At 34.8% G+C, this 12,626-nt stretch overlaps 1 protein-coding gene across 1 annotated transcript; it reads right to left on the minus strand.

Annotated features, from left to right (window-relative positions):
• Nucleotides 1–6,228: 6,228 nt before the first annotated feature.
• Nucleotides 6,229–11,176, minus strand: LOC133308280 (quinolinate synthase, chloroplastic). Its single transcript, XM_061508888.1, has 7 exons — nucleotides 10,198–11,176; nucleotides 9,002–9,286; nucleotides 8,552–8,767; nucleotides 8,247–8,426; nucleotides 7,224–7,736; nucleotides 6,761–6,922; nucleotides 6,229–6,680 (listed from the first exon to the last, which is right to left on the minus strand). Exons 1-7 carry the CDS (start codon nucleotides 10,924–10,926, stop codon nucleotides 6,615–6,617), a joined length of 2,151 nt encoding a protein of 716 aa, XP_061364872.1. The 5' UTR covers nucleotides 10,927–11,176; the 3' UTR covers nucleotides 6,229–6,614.
• Between the last annotated feature and the right edge of the window lie 1,450 nt (nucleotides 11,177–12,626).

A 12,626-nucleotide genomic window follows, 5' to 3' on the forward strand; every position in this document is an offset into this window, starting at 1 on the left:
GGTGTATCTCTCTACTCTCCACAAGCTCCTATTGGACATACAACATATACAATGTCATCAAAATAGGACTTTCGATGTACATTCTATGATAAAATTATGTGTGTCAGTGTGTGTAGTCTCAAATATAGAAAAAATCATCTCATTTACAAATTATGAAACGTGATTGTAATGATATTAATTTAACAACTTCATTCATTTACAAATCACTTTGTGTGTTATTATTATTGAAAATTTGTAAATCCTATTACTTTTGGTTTGGTAGGATTTGCAAATCCTACAATTGCATAGTTCAAAAGAGGGGATAACAAAAACCAATAATATAAACCTGTGAGTAAACTGATCTATCATTTGACATAAAGATTCAAATTTTCTTCGTATCAGCTATTATGCAATATTCAGAAAATTCAGTGTTATGGAATCAAAATACAGAAAAGCACACAAAAAAAACCATAAATGCTGATTTGCTAACATGGCCTGTCTTCAAACTATCTAAATACTACATTTTCTTATCAGAAAGCATATGATTCCTTCTATATTCCTCCCATAACATAACGGCCATCCCGTAGCCAAGTCCACACCAGTTTGAGATCAGAGAAATGCAATTTCCATATCAGATAAAAGTTTAGATACAACGTCAGTAATCTGGTAACAAGTTTCAGATCCAGAAAGAGGAAAAAAAAAAAAAACTCTAGAACAGATGGTATTTTTTTTGGTACAAAACTGCATAGTAATCAATATATAGAAAGAAGAAATGCAGAAATTGTTCTAAGGTTGCCTCGGACAACAGATCACATGAAATAGTTACAAGCAGCATGGTAACTTGTTGAAGTATTTGAATTTTCAGAAAATACAAGAGGACTTCTGAATTCTGATTTATGTCACGTCACTTCCACAAGACCAATTACTCAGGACAAGAAAACCAATTAATTAGAATTGACCGGTCAACCCTAATATCTTTCTCAAAATTAACTAGGTATTAAACTAGCCAATCCGCCATTATCTACATAGAAATCAGAAACAGAGCTAGGCTTGATAAACATCGATTGGCATTCCACTTGTCTCAGGTCTCAGAGGGTGAAATTCGTGAGTTATTATTGCTCTAATACGTAAGCCAGTTAGACCCTTAGTTTATTTGATGTCACATTACAGGTACCAGATTGTTGCTCAATTAACTGTCTCTACATGAATGTAGCGTGCAACACAACAGATGACCCAGATTGTATACAACCCTGAATTATGTATTTAAGTTAAATTTCTATAATCTTCCCCTTCTTTCCTAATTCGGAACGTGAAAAACACGACAAAAACTAACTGGAATAAAATTTTGCCAAAAGCAAACAAACAAAAGAACAATTGCTTTCAGTTTGAGACACGCAAGAAATAATGAGGCAGAAAAATTAAGAGAGAGAGGCAGGTTCGAGGGACGTACTTGTGATAATAATGTGAAACTGAAACAGCGATATTATGTTTATTGTTGAATCCTGAGGATGAGGATGAGGATGAGAAGCAGAACAATCACAAACAATGTAGAGAATAGAGATTTTCGATTGCGTCAAGGTTTGGAACTCGGAGACTCAGTGACTCGTGTTTTGGGAATTGCGACGTTAATGACTTAATGCAACAAAAGAACTAAAATTGTCCTTTCCAGTTGTCAAAAACACGGGACTGCCACTGTTTACATTACATTTAGGTTTAAGGTTTCCTTCTCTCTCCGCAACTCTTACCTTTACTCTAACGCCACCTGTCCTCGTAACCTAGCGTTGACAACGTTGACATCGCAACAATTTCTATTGTTTAAATTTTGGGTTTTATAATTCCCATCTTGAAGGAGAATTGAAATCTCATATTGTAGAGATAAAAAGCATGTGGGACCCATGTGTTAGAAAAAATTATATATAAGACCCATGTCAGTACGGAAATCGAAGGGTGTGTAGGAAATTTGTAATTCTCATGTTAAATGAGAATTATAAAACCCTTAAATTTTATTATTAACTTTATTTGATTTCATTTAATTAAAATAGGGTTTAATCTTTATTATATTGTAGGAGATAAATTTATTTTAAAAATACACATAAAAATTTATGGTGCCCATATGAAAAAAAAGAGAAAAACAAATATATGAGACAAATATAAATCTCATATATTTTTTTTTATGTAAAAAGTAACTTTATTTCTTATAATATTATAAACATTACACACAACAAAATACCCCTTTACTTTATATTTATTTATAAATATGGTGAGCCCCATTATTTTTTTTTGTTAGGAGACACAAAGTTTCTAGGAGAAACTTAAATCCCATTAAATATTCAATCATTTTTTAATAAAATAAAATAAAAACAATTTCATTTCTATCTTTATTAATCCTTCCAAAATAAGAAGGAAGGAATAATGTAAAGCCCATAAAAGAAAGAGATTCGAGTTTGTCATATTAAAGAACATAAAATTATGTTATTTTAATCAAAATTATAGTATTTTATGATTAAAAAAAGTTACATAATAGAAATTATGATGAGATAAATTGAGATTTTTTTTAAATTTAAATATTAAATAAAAATCAATTATTTTAACTAAAATAAAATACCAGTCCTTTAAAAGAAAAAAAAAAATATTTTTTTCAAAAAGAAAAGAAGAAAACTATCCTTGAGTTAATAAAAAAATAAAAAAGAAAAGCTCTCCCGTTGCTTTCAAACGTACAAAGTCATACCAAACAAAATATAAAATATATCACCTTTTTGTAATTTTAAAATTTAAAAAATGATTAGGCTGAAATTTTACTAAAATTGATTCATCATTTTAACATTTCTGGTATCTCGTAGACAGTGTATATATGTGCAGCATCTGACATGGCGCTATTATGGCAATTCAGAATGTCTGGCTAATATATGTTACTCGTTTTACTGCATAAGATGAACGGTACTTTCCTTTTAATAAAATCTCAACCATTTGAAAGACTTTACCTCATGAATAACAAGTATGGAATTAGTTTATGGCAATCGGGGACGGGGAAAGGACAGTTCAAGTTGTGATAACTTTGTGCCACTGACCAGAGGCCGAGTTTAACTTTAGTTAGACCGTAACCTTTAGATCTTGACCTTAATGTTCCTAAAACTCAAAGATCTGATTTATCACTTTTCACCATTAACAGAGATATTCCATTTGGGTACCTTGAATTTGTCATGGAATCAGTTAAGCAGAAAAAATACCCAAGAATGTTCGATCTTTAAGAAATTTAGGAAGCCTTGACCTCTCGCATAATTAATAATCTTTTAGGTCCTATCCATACTCACATTTTCTACGACTTTGTTGGGTCCTTTGAACTTGTCCTGGATTAATTATGTTGTTTACCAATTTCCAGGGAACTTGAAGCATCAATTAGTATCTGTTTCTTTTTAATGAAGGAAACATCCATTACCTTCGAATTGCTTTTCACATGACAAAGGAGACGCAGAATGAAACATAAGACACGGAGGAAATGAAGACGAGCACAAGTGGGGAAAAGTCTGAATGTTGTTAAGGCACCGTTTTCTCGAACCAAAGCGGAGATCCATCTCCAACCAATGTGCCACAAGGGATGGCAACTTGCATTAGCATTGTTTATTTGCCTGCTGCTAGTGACAACTAGAGGCAAAACGAACTCGGCTCAGCGGACCAATCCTCTCAACCCGTTAAATGTGGCGGGGCGGATTGAGTTTTTCAACTCATCTCAAAAGCGGGACGGACTCATTTTTTGACGGGAGGCATAGATGGGCTGAGGCAGGTCAGTATAAAATAGGTTTGGGCTGGCGGGCCAATCCACCAAACGGGACGGGACATGCTGAGTTTTTGAGTCCACTTTCAAAAGTGGGGTGAAGTGAGCTGACTCATTTTTTGACGGATAAATGACAGGGTGAGATGGGGCGGGCCGCCCACTTTGCCACCTCTAATGACAAGTCACGTTCTTTTTCAGGTTTTACTTTCCCTTTGTTCCAAAATTACTGCTGTTACAAGAGTGATGTGGGTAATGTTAGCGAGAAACTTTTACGTCAACTTCTTTTAAGTTAAATATTAAACTCACTTAATAATCGAATTAAACTTTTCATATCACACTAATGGTTTTATATTTCTTTCATATACGTGGTTATTGAGTTAAAGGGTGGACAAACAATGCATAACCTGCCACTTACATGCGATAAGAGATCCCTTAAAAATTAATTATTATTTCTCTCACATAAAGGCTTAAAGGATAAACAATACACACACTCATTTATTTGTGCTAAAAAATCTATTAAAAATTAATTTATTATCAATAAAATAAGATAATAGGGATCAGATTCATGATCACTTGATTAGCCATCATACTAAGTAAAAAATCATTTCAACTTAAAAACTTAATTGTTAATGAAAAACATATTTTTATATTTCTCTAATAAAATTTGAATCTCCATGAGTATTCATCTCAATTTTCCTACTCTTATCTTTTATCCATTTCCTAAACCTCATTAGGAGGCCACTTAAGGCTCTATAACATGGGTCCTAACTCCTAAGCCCTAACTTTTTAAAAAAGAAAAAAAAGTAAACCATAGACATTCATGCGTTCTGTATATTTTAAAGTCGATGTTGGATAACAATGTTATAAAAACTAAACCAACAGAGCCGGTTTGATCAGTTAACACTTAAATTGAACCCCTAACCTATGTAGCACCGATACGACACGCAACACGTGACACGACACGACACGACACGACACTCCGACACGTCAATCCTAAAAAATTATGGATTTCGACACGTTGGGACACGTTTTAATATTAAATAATATTTTTAATTTATATAATGTATATTTCATTTAATATTTAATAATTTAACAAAAAAATGAAACTAAATTAATAATACTCATCAACACGTTATAAAGATGGAAGCTTTAATAAAAAAAATAAGAACTGAGATGAGAGAGATATATAATATCAGATAGAGAGATCAAATCATATTAGAGAGAGATCAGAGAGAAGAAGATACAATAAGAGCGTGATAGGAATTGACAACAATGATGCTGAGATGATCTCTTATCTACTTAAGGGGAAAAAAGACAAAAAAGACAAAATTGATATGATCAGGTGGAAGCTTTATTAATATATTTTAACTTTTAAAAAAAATTTAAAAAAAAATTTAAAAAAAATTACGAAAATGCCATTTGACCGTGTCGGACACGGTCAAATTCGCGTGTCGGAATGGTCAACGTGTCGGAAAAAGTCAACCGCGTGTCCGACACCGTGTCGGAGCGTGTCGCAGTGTCGGAGCGTGTCGGACCCGACTCTTCCTGTTTTTACAAGTGTCCGTGCTTCCTTGCCCCTAACTAATCCGGTTTAAGTATTGGACCAATTATGCATTTAACCTGGCATAAAACCGGTGAACTAGATTCAACCAATATTAAACAAACACTACTTTTTAAAAAAACTGATTTTCTGAAATTTTAAAAAAAAATGTTTGAAAAATACCACTAATAAGATTCAAACCTAGATGTGAATATAACTTATAACACTTACCACTAAATCAACTTTAATTATTAGCTAAAATGCTTTTAATTTTATATTTTTATATTTTACAATATATATTTAATTTATGTGATTGAACCAGTGACTCATTGATCTAGTACCCCGACCAAGTCGATGACCAGTTCAAATTTGATAACACTACTTAGTAGATCCAATGTTTTAAAATTCGACCCGATCATCAACTCAATCAATATACTGGGTTAATAGGTTAGTGATTCAACAGATTAAACTGAATTTAATTAAATTATATAATAAATATATTAAAATATGCATTATGACAAGTAAGTGACTCTAGCATAGTGGTAGATGCTGCAACTTCCATCAACTCCACATGGGTTCGAATTCTTGATGCAGCAAAATTTAAATTCATTTTACATGGTTGAACCGCAGGTCATGATCGATTCACCCGGTTGATACCGGTTCAACTACATGACTGATCCAATGGCCAGCTTGAACCGGTGAGGACACTAGGTTACCAAAACACGAGTCGACCCAATCGGTCCGATCCAGGTTTTAAAATCGGGTTACTGAAACCTAGGTCGACTCAGCGAGTCTGACCCGGGTTTTAAAACACTAGGTAGAACACTGGTAAGATGAATAAACAAATTTAGCAGTAAAAAAACGGAAGAAAGGGTAAGAAATTGGCATTAAAATGACAAGACAAAATTACCGAAAAATTAAATTAAGGAATCTACAATGACAAATAGAGGGTTGGACTTCTGCCTTAAACAGAGGGGCGATAAGCATTTCTTGGTCCAATACAAAAAAGCCCTACGCACGGAGCTGTATATTTAAAAATATTAAAAAAAAGAGTGGGGGGATAAGCCAAAAATGCTATTTGATTCATTTCTCTATATCTGATATCAAACTATATTTTGTGATCTTATCTAAATAAGCAGTGTTAGAAGCTTCCTATGAGAAGGGGAAACTACCATACAACAAAAACTGGCTGCAGCAATCATTACCATGCTAGAAGAAAAAACTTTGCGCAGATCTAGCGTTTATTGCAACTTGGAATTTCTCACAACACAGCAGCACATATTTCTGTCTGCACATCACATTTTTTTCGCAAGTTTATCACATCTATCTTCGTCTGTCTTGGGGATGAAGAATCTGACCAACTAGCTTCTCTGGAAGCTTTTTAGTAGCCTGTACAAGTATCCAAAGGTGAATCGAAAGCGCATGGCACTGATGTCAATAATATAGAAGGTCTATACCAAGAAACTAACCTGGAAGTTCCTCATGTGCAAAATTGGTTCACAACCAACATCTGCCACTGATTTTCCATTTGGAGTCTGCAACTTAAATCGCTCTGCCTTGTATGCAGAAAGAATATTTTCTTCATCAGGTAGGTGACGGCAAACTTTTAGGAGTGAGCTAAGAGAATTCATCTGAAAGGTCAAAGAAACAATCAGATGATAGCTTCCAACAATGAAATTGAAGAGAACTTGATTACTTATAGTCCAGATAAAAAATCATAAGGCATTCACCATTGACCAACCTTGGTGAGAAAAAAGATTAGAATTGAAGTTTTTTTTTATCAAATCTTACCAATAACCTATGTTATACTTAATAACCTACAGATTATGGTTATTAATCCAACTGTAATTCAAGATATTGTCACTCAATGAGCAGATTTCAAGTTGATTATAAATTGAGCTAACCATATCCAAATTAAATGACAAATTCTACCTTCATGTATGGACAAGATGCACAGCCACCATGAATAGAACAACCTTCCCCGCTGGCTATTCCTGGTACAACAGGAAGCACGACATCACCCACTTCAACAGAATGAAGACTTGAGGACAAACTTGAGGTTGTTCTTGAGATTGAGTCTGACGAAACTGGAAATACTATTTCAACAGTAATTTTTGTCCCTTGAGAAGAGGACTTCGCAGACTTCAACAAACTATGAACTGCTGCCACAATTGAAGTCACCATCCCCGTTTCTGTTCCTAAAACAAATTGGAGATGATCATTGATATTTCTATCCAAAGCTTCCTGAACCCTATCTTTTATGAAATCCAAAATATTCTGGGTGGAGCCTACTACGCCCATTCCCCTTCTCTTTGCTTCCATTGCCAATGAAAACATCTCTCCAGGTACCTCAAGATGAGCAGTAAGGAATGCATCACAATACATTTCTTTTATCTTCTCCACAACTTCATGACCAAATAGATGGTGAACAATGCATGCTCCATCCTGCCACCAGAGCGTATAATCATGAAATGAACAGTATACTGAATATAGAGCCATATATGATATATTATTAGTATTAGCCTACAAAGATAAAACACAAACAAGAAGATGATGGCAAGCTAATATAAGCCACATTTTATAAAAGGAAAAATGAACCCAAAATTAAATTAAATTAAAGGATCACTAAAGCATAAGTGCAGGCATTGACAAATCTCTCTCCAAGTCACACATTGTATAAACCCAACATTTAACAAAGCCCATACCAACTTATGTGAGAGAAAGGGGCAGAGAGGGAAATATATAATAAGAATGAATAACATCATATTAATGGGAGTGGTTTTATCATATTAAATTTATCATTGTCAGTGGGGAAAAAAAGTACAAAAAAAGGACTTCACTCCAAGCCAGTATCCCAAAATGGTGAATACGAAGAGCAACATGCAAATGTTGCAAATCCAATTGCAAATGAAGTGGATTCTTCCTTAGCTTTTCAAAACATGCTAAGAATCTTACCTGATAATAGTGAAGTCGTGGTAGTAATGATCTAATAGAGTTCAGATTGTGCTCAGGATGTATTGCAGCAATCTCTTCATCAGTCATTTTTGTCATCTGTTGCAACAATTCTTTAATATTTGCACCCATGTAAGAATCTGGCCCATACCATATGCTCAAATCTGGCACTTGAGCAAATGCCTGCATAAAAGGGGACTTATTTGAGAAAGAAGCATTAAAGGGCTTGGTGGCGGTCATAACATGATGCATCCACATGACCATTACAAAGCCAAAGAGGAAAATGAAAAAGTTTGTATCCAACGAACCTGTAGAATAGTCTGGACAACATTTGATGAAGTACAGGTTATTGTTGGCACAAGCTCATGAGCATAGGCCTTTGTCTCTAACTTAGTGTTAATGTATATGACATGCAAAGAAGTAGACCTAGAAGCTGCCTCAAGATACTCCATATAATTAGGAGTAGCTGCAGCATCAGCCAGAGTACAGCCAATACGCTCATTTGACATTCTATACACACCAACCTGCAAATAATTATCAGAAGAAAATTAAGGATTAAGGATTAACATTTAGCACAAGTACTGAACTTTGCTTATTTATTTTACTGCTGCACATGTGACATGATACAAACTGTGCCAATGTCATAAATGGGAAACTAATACAAGTCTATCTTCTAGACACGCTTCACATATCATCATATATTTTGCCTGCTGATGACTATCTTCAAAAGTGAGAAGACAAACAAGAGAAAGGCATACCTCATTAAAACCAGCTTGATCAAGGATGGCACGCACATTTTCTGACATAAAATCCACACCTAGCACTGTTATGAATTGGCATCCGGCTTTTGCCATTTTGACTGCTGCATCTGCCATGACCAGTGAATCAGATATATGGATATGTGTCCACTGCTTCTGAGCAGCAGTTAAAACGCCTTGGACTTCAGGATCCATGTAAAAGTGTGCAACAACACCGATTTTCTTCTCCTTCAGCACATTGACTAGTTCATTAACTTTTAACTCATTAGGGAACATGTATTTTGCCTGCAGGAAAGCTAGAAGAAAATTAGGAGTTTAATGCAGTCAGGTCAAGATTCCATGAAATTATTGCATTTGTGGGCATAGCCATCCATTATGGTGTGAAGTAAACACATTCTTTTTTTTTTTAAATTTAAGTTCGTTAACCAAGATAAAGGGCAAATCCGGTGCACAAAGGGTCGAACCCGTGACCACTAAAAAACCCAATATGTTTGGACTGTGTAAGTGATAGTATGAGCAACTTGACACTATCGATATCCATATCATCCTTGATTAATATGGGATCCTCATCGATTGTGTAACGTTCTGGTTAGTATGCATATCAGAGAGCCCTAGATGACCTTTTTTTTTTTTTTTTTTTTTATACATATAACCACCTAATTCAACATACTCAAACCCTTCGTCACTGTACCAATTCTAGGGGCTTAGGACGGTTTTTTCCATAGGAAATAATATTAAAGTAAAAGCACATACCCAAAAACCCCTCGAAAGTGTACCAATCCTAGTGGCCTAGGACAGTTTTTTCAATAGGAAATAATATTAAAGTAAAAGCACTAACGGGAATCCGTCATGTACCCCCACTTACAAAGGAAGGCTACCATCCAACAATCATGGCCAAAAAAAAAAAAAAAAGTCTTCTCTCGTTTAAACGAAGGGTGGGAAAAAAAAAAGCATCAGATTCTTGCAAGTCGTAACAGAAAGAGGCACCACATAACTCAGATCCTCCACTTTCATAACTTTTTAGCGTTTTGGACGGTGTCAAAGTATTCTATTCAGAAATCACTCCCAGAAACAACGAGTTATGTCGTTTCTCAAACATACTTAAAAAAATAAAAAAATAAAAAAAAGGGAACAAGACATCATTGTGACGATTGAATTATAGAGGGTGAAAGTGGAAATGGCAAGATAGTCCTAACCTGTGCTTCGGCGTAGCTACCTTTGGGAAGAACTCCATCAGCAGTGACAACCAACGAAGGAAAAGGCTCAAAAGGAACCTTCCCTTCCTTCTCAGCCACCAACTGTTTCGTCTTCTTATGCATACTAACCAAAACGTTGTGCCACGTGTTCATCCTCGAACGCCCACTCCCAATTGGAAACCCCACATTCAGAGCCACCAAGTCATCGGTGGTTACCTTCAGAACCTCCTCTGGCTCAGACCCATCAAGCACCCAAACCAAGCACGCGCAGAAACCCCTCGTTATCTCCGAGTCACTATCAGCGACGAACCTCAACTTCCCTTCACCATCGATCTTAACCTCCACCCAGACCCGGGCGGTGCAACCCATGACCCGGTTCGAGTCAACCCGCGCCGACTCGTCCATCGGCGGCATGTGACCCGCGTAGTGAAGCAGCCGCTTCACCCGGTCGACGGGCTCCGGCAATGACCGGAACTCGTCGGCGAGAAAGCTGAGCTTGGAAGGAACGAGAAGCTCGGCGGTTTCAGAGGGGAAGAAAGTGAGCGCAGAACATGAAACGGGGTTGAGTTTGGATGGGGTTGAATGGGATTGAATGCATTTGAGAGAGGGTAAGAGTAGGTTGGGTTTAAGGGGTTGAAGGATGAAGGGTTTGGGATTTGGGATTTGAGACATTGAAAAGATAGAGAAAGTGGCAGAGGCAGAGGCACCGGTCGTCGTCGTCACAGCCATGGGAAATGAATGTGAATGGGTTGAATTGGAGCAAAATTGGAGGCTTAGAAATTAGAATAGAGAGAGAGCAAAGAGTGGTTGAGAACAAGAACATATAGAACAGCACCCTCGCCAAAATGGCAACGAATAAATGAAAGGTCCAAAGGGGATGGATCATGGATTCATGGAAAAGGTCGCCATAATCGCTTTTTCTTTTTCTCTTCCTTCGTTTTATACCATAACATTATATGTGCCCAAATTTCAAAATATATACATGGAAATATTCATTCTCTGAATAGACATATAAAAAAAAAATTATTTGATTTTATAGGTTATAAACCTCCCTCAAATTATATTAATTGTTTTTTCTACCAAAAAAAATTATTTGTTTTTACATTTTGTCCTTTTACACATATCCATTTTAGCACTTTTCTTGGTAAAAGTTTCAGAGCATAATTAACTGAGGATGATTTTAACTTTTTATTATTATTAGTGAACACTTAAACAAAGTTGTGGGAATTTATGTGTTTAAATAACGGAAAAGTTTCTTATTTTATATAAGAAATTTTTTTCATGTTACATTCACGATACATGAGTGGGTCTCATCTTAATTTGTTTATCTTATCACTTTTTTGTGGACTCTACTCATATATTATGTATGTAACATGAGAAAATTTTCTCATATAAAATAAGAAAATTAATTTCCTTAAATAAATGAAATAGATAATATAATAACAGTTATTATATGTGAAGATTGACATTTTCTCAGTAAAAATAAAAGAAAATTGCCATTTGATAAAATATGGAAAGCAAAAAACAAGTTCTTATTTGCTTCCAATTTCCGTGATGCTTTTCACTTTATCTAACGATCACATTTATAATTTAACAATGACTTTGAATAGGTGTTAACGCGGTCATGTCTATCGTCATTTTATGTGTTTGATAAGATGCCGTCGATGAGGGGGGACAATCGGGATTAAATTGAATAATGCCAGTGGTTTATATGAGTTATCGTCATGATTTTCAAACTAAAAATATTCTCATGCAGGGTTTATAGGATCATGACAGCGACTTTTTTTCTTCTTCTTATTATTGTTATATACATACAAACATACGCATAATTAAGGCTTTTTTTTAACTTTAATTCTTAAAATAATTATGTTGGAATATTATTTCTTAATTTTTATTTTGAGTTTTTGGAGGTCAATGTTTGTCAAATCAAGTTTTTAATACTATTTTAAAAAAATACATTGACAAGTTACTTTTTTTTCCCTCATAATGACTTCCTAATTTATTTTTGAGTTATAAAACTATCATGTTACAGGAATAAAAAAATTTATCATGCAAAAACAAGTATAAAAAAAAAATCAATGAATCTCATCCGAATTTGTGTCTGGAGGAAAAAAAGTTTTCACATACTACATAATAGTTATATAACCCTTTATTTTTTTACACATACTGGGAAGTTGATTTTCTACTAACTGACTTTTGAAGAATTTTTTTTTTTTTAGAGTAAACACTATTTTTAGTCCCTCGTAATATCTACGAAGTCCTTTTTAGTCCCTGACAATAAAAAAGGACCAAATTGGTCCCTGAAAGTACAAGAAAAGGGGTCACTCTACATATTTGGGAGTTGACGTAAGGACTAACATGGCCCTTTTTTTTGTAATTTCAGGGACCAATTTGGTCCTTTTTTATTGCCAGGCACTAAAAAAGATTTC

Source organism: Gastrolobium bilobum, unplaced genomic scaffold, assembly GCF_033153095.1.
Source record: "Gastrolobium bilobum isolate Gb01-03AN ecotype WA unplaced genomic scaffold, APGP_CSIRO_Gbil_v1 utg10499, whole genome shotgun sequence".
Lineage (NCBI taxonomy): Eukaryota > Viridiplantae > Streptophyta > Magnoliopsida > Fabales > Fabaceae > Gastrolobium > Gastrolobium bilobum.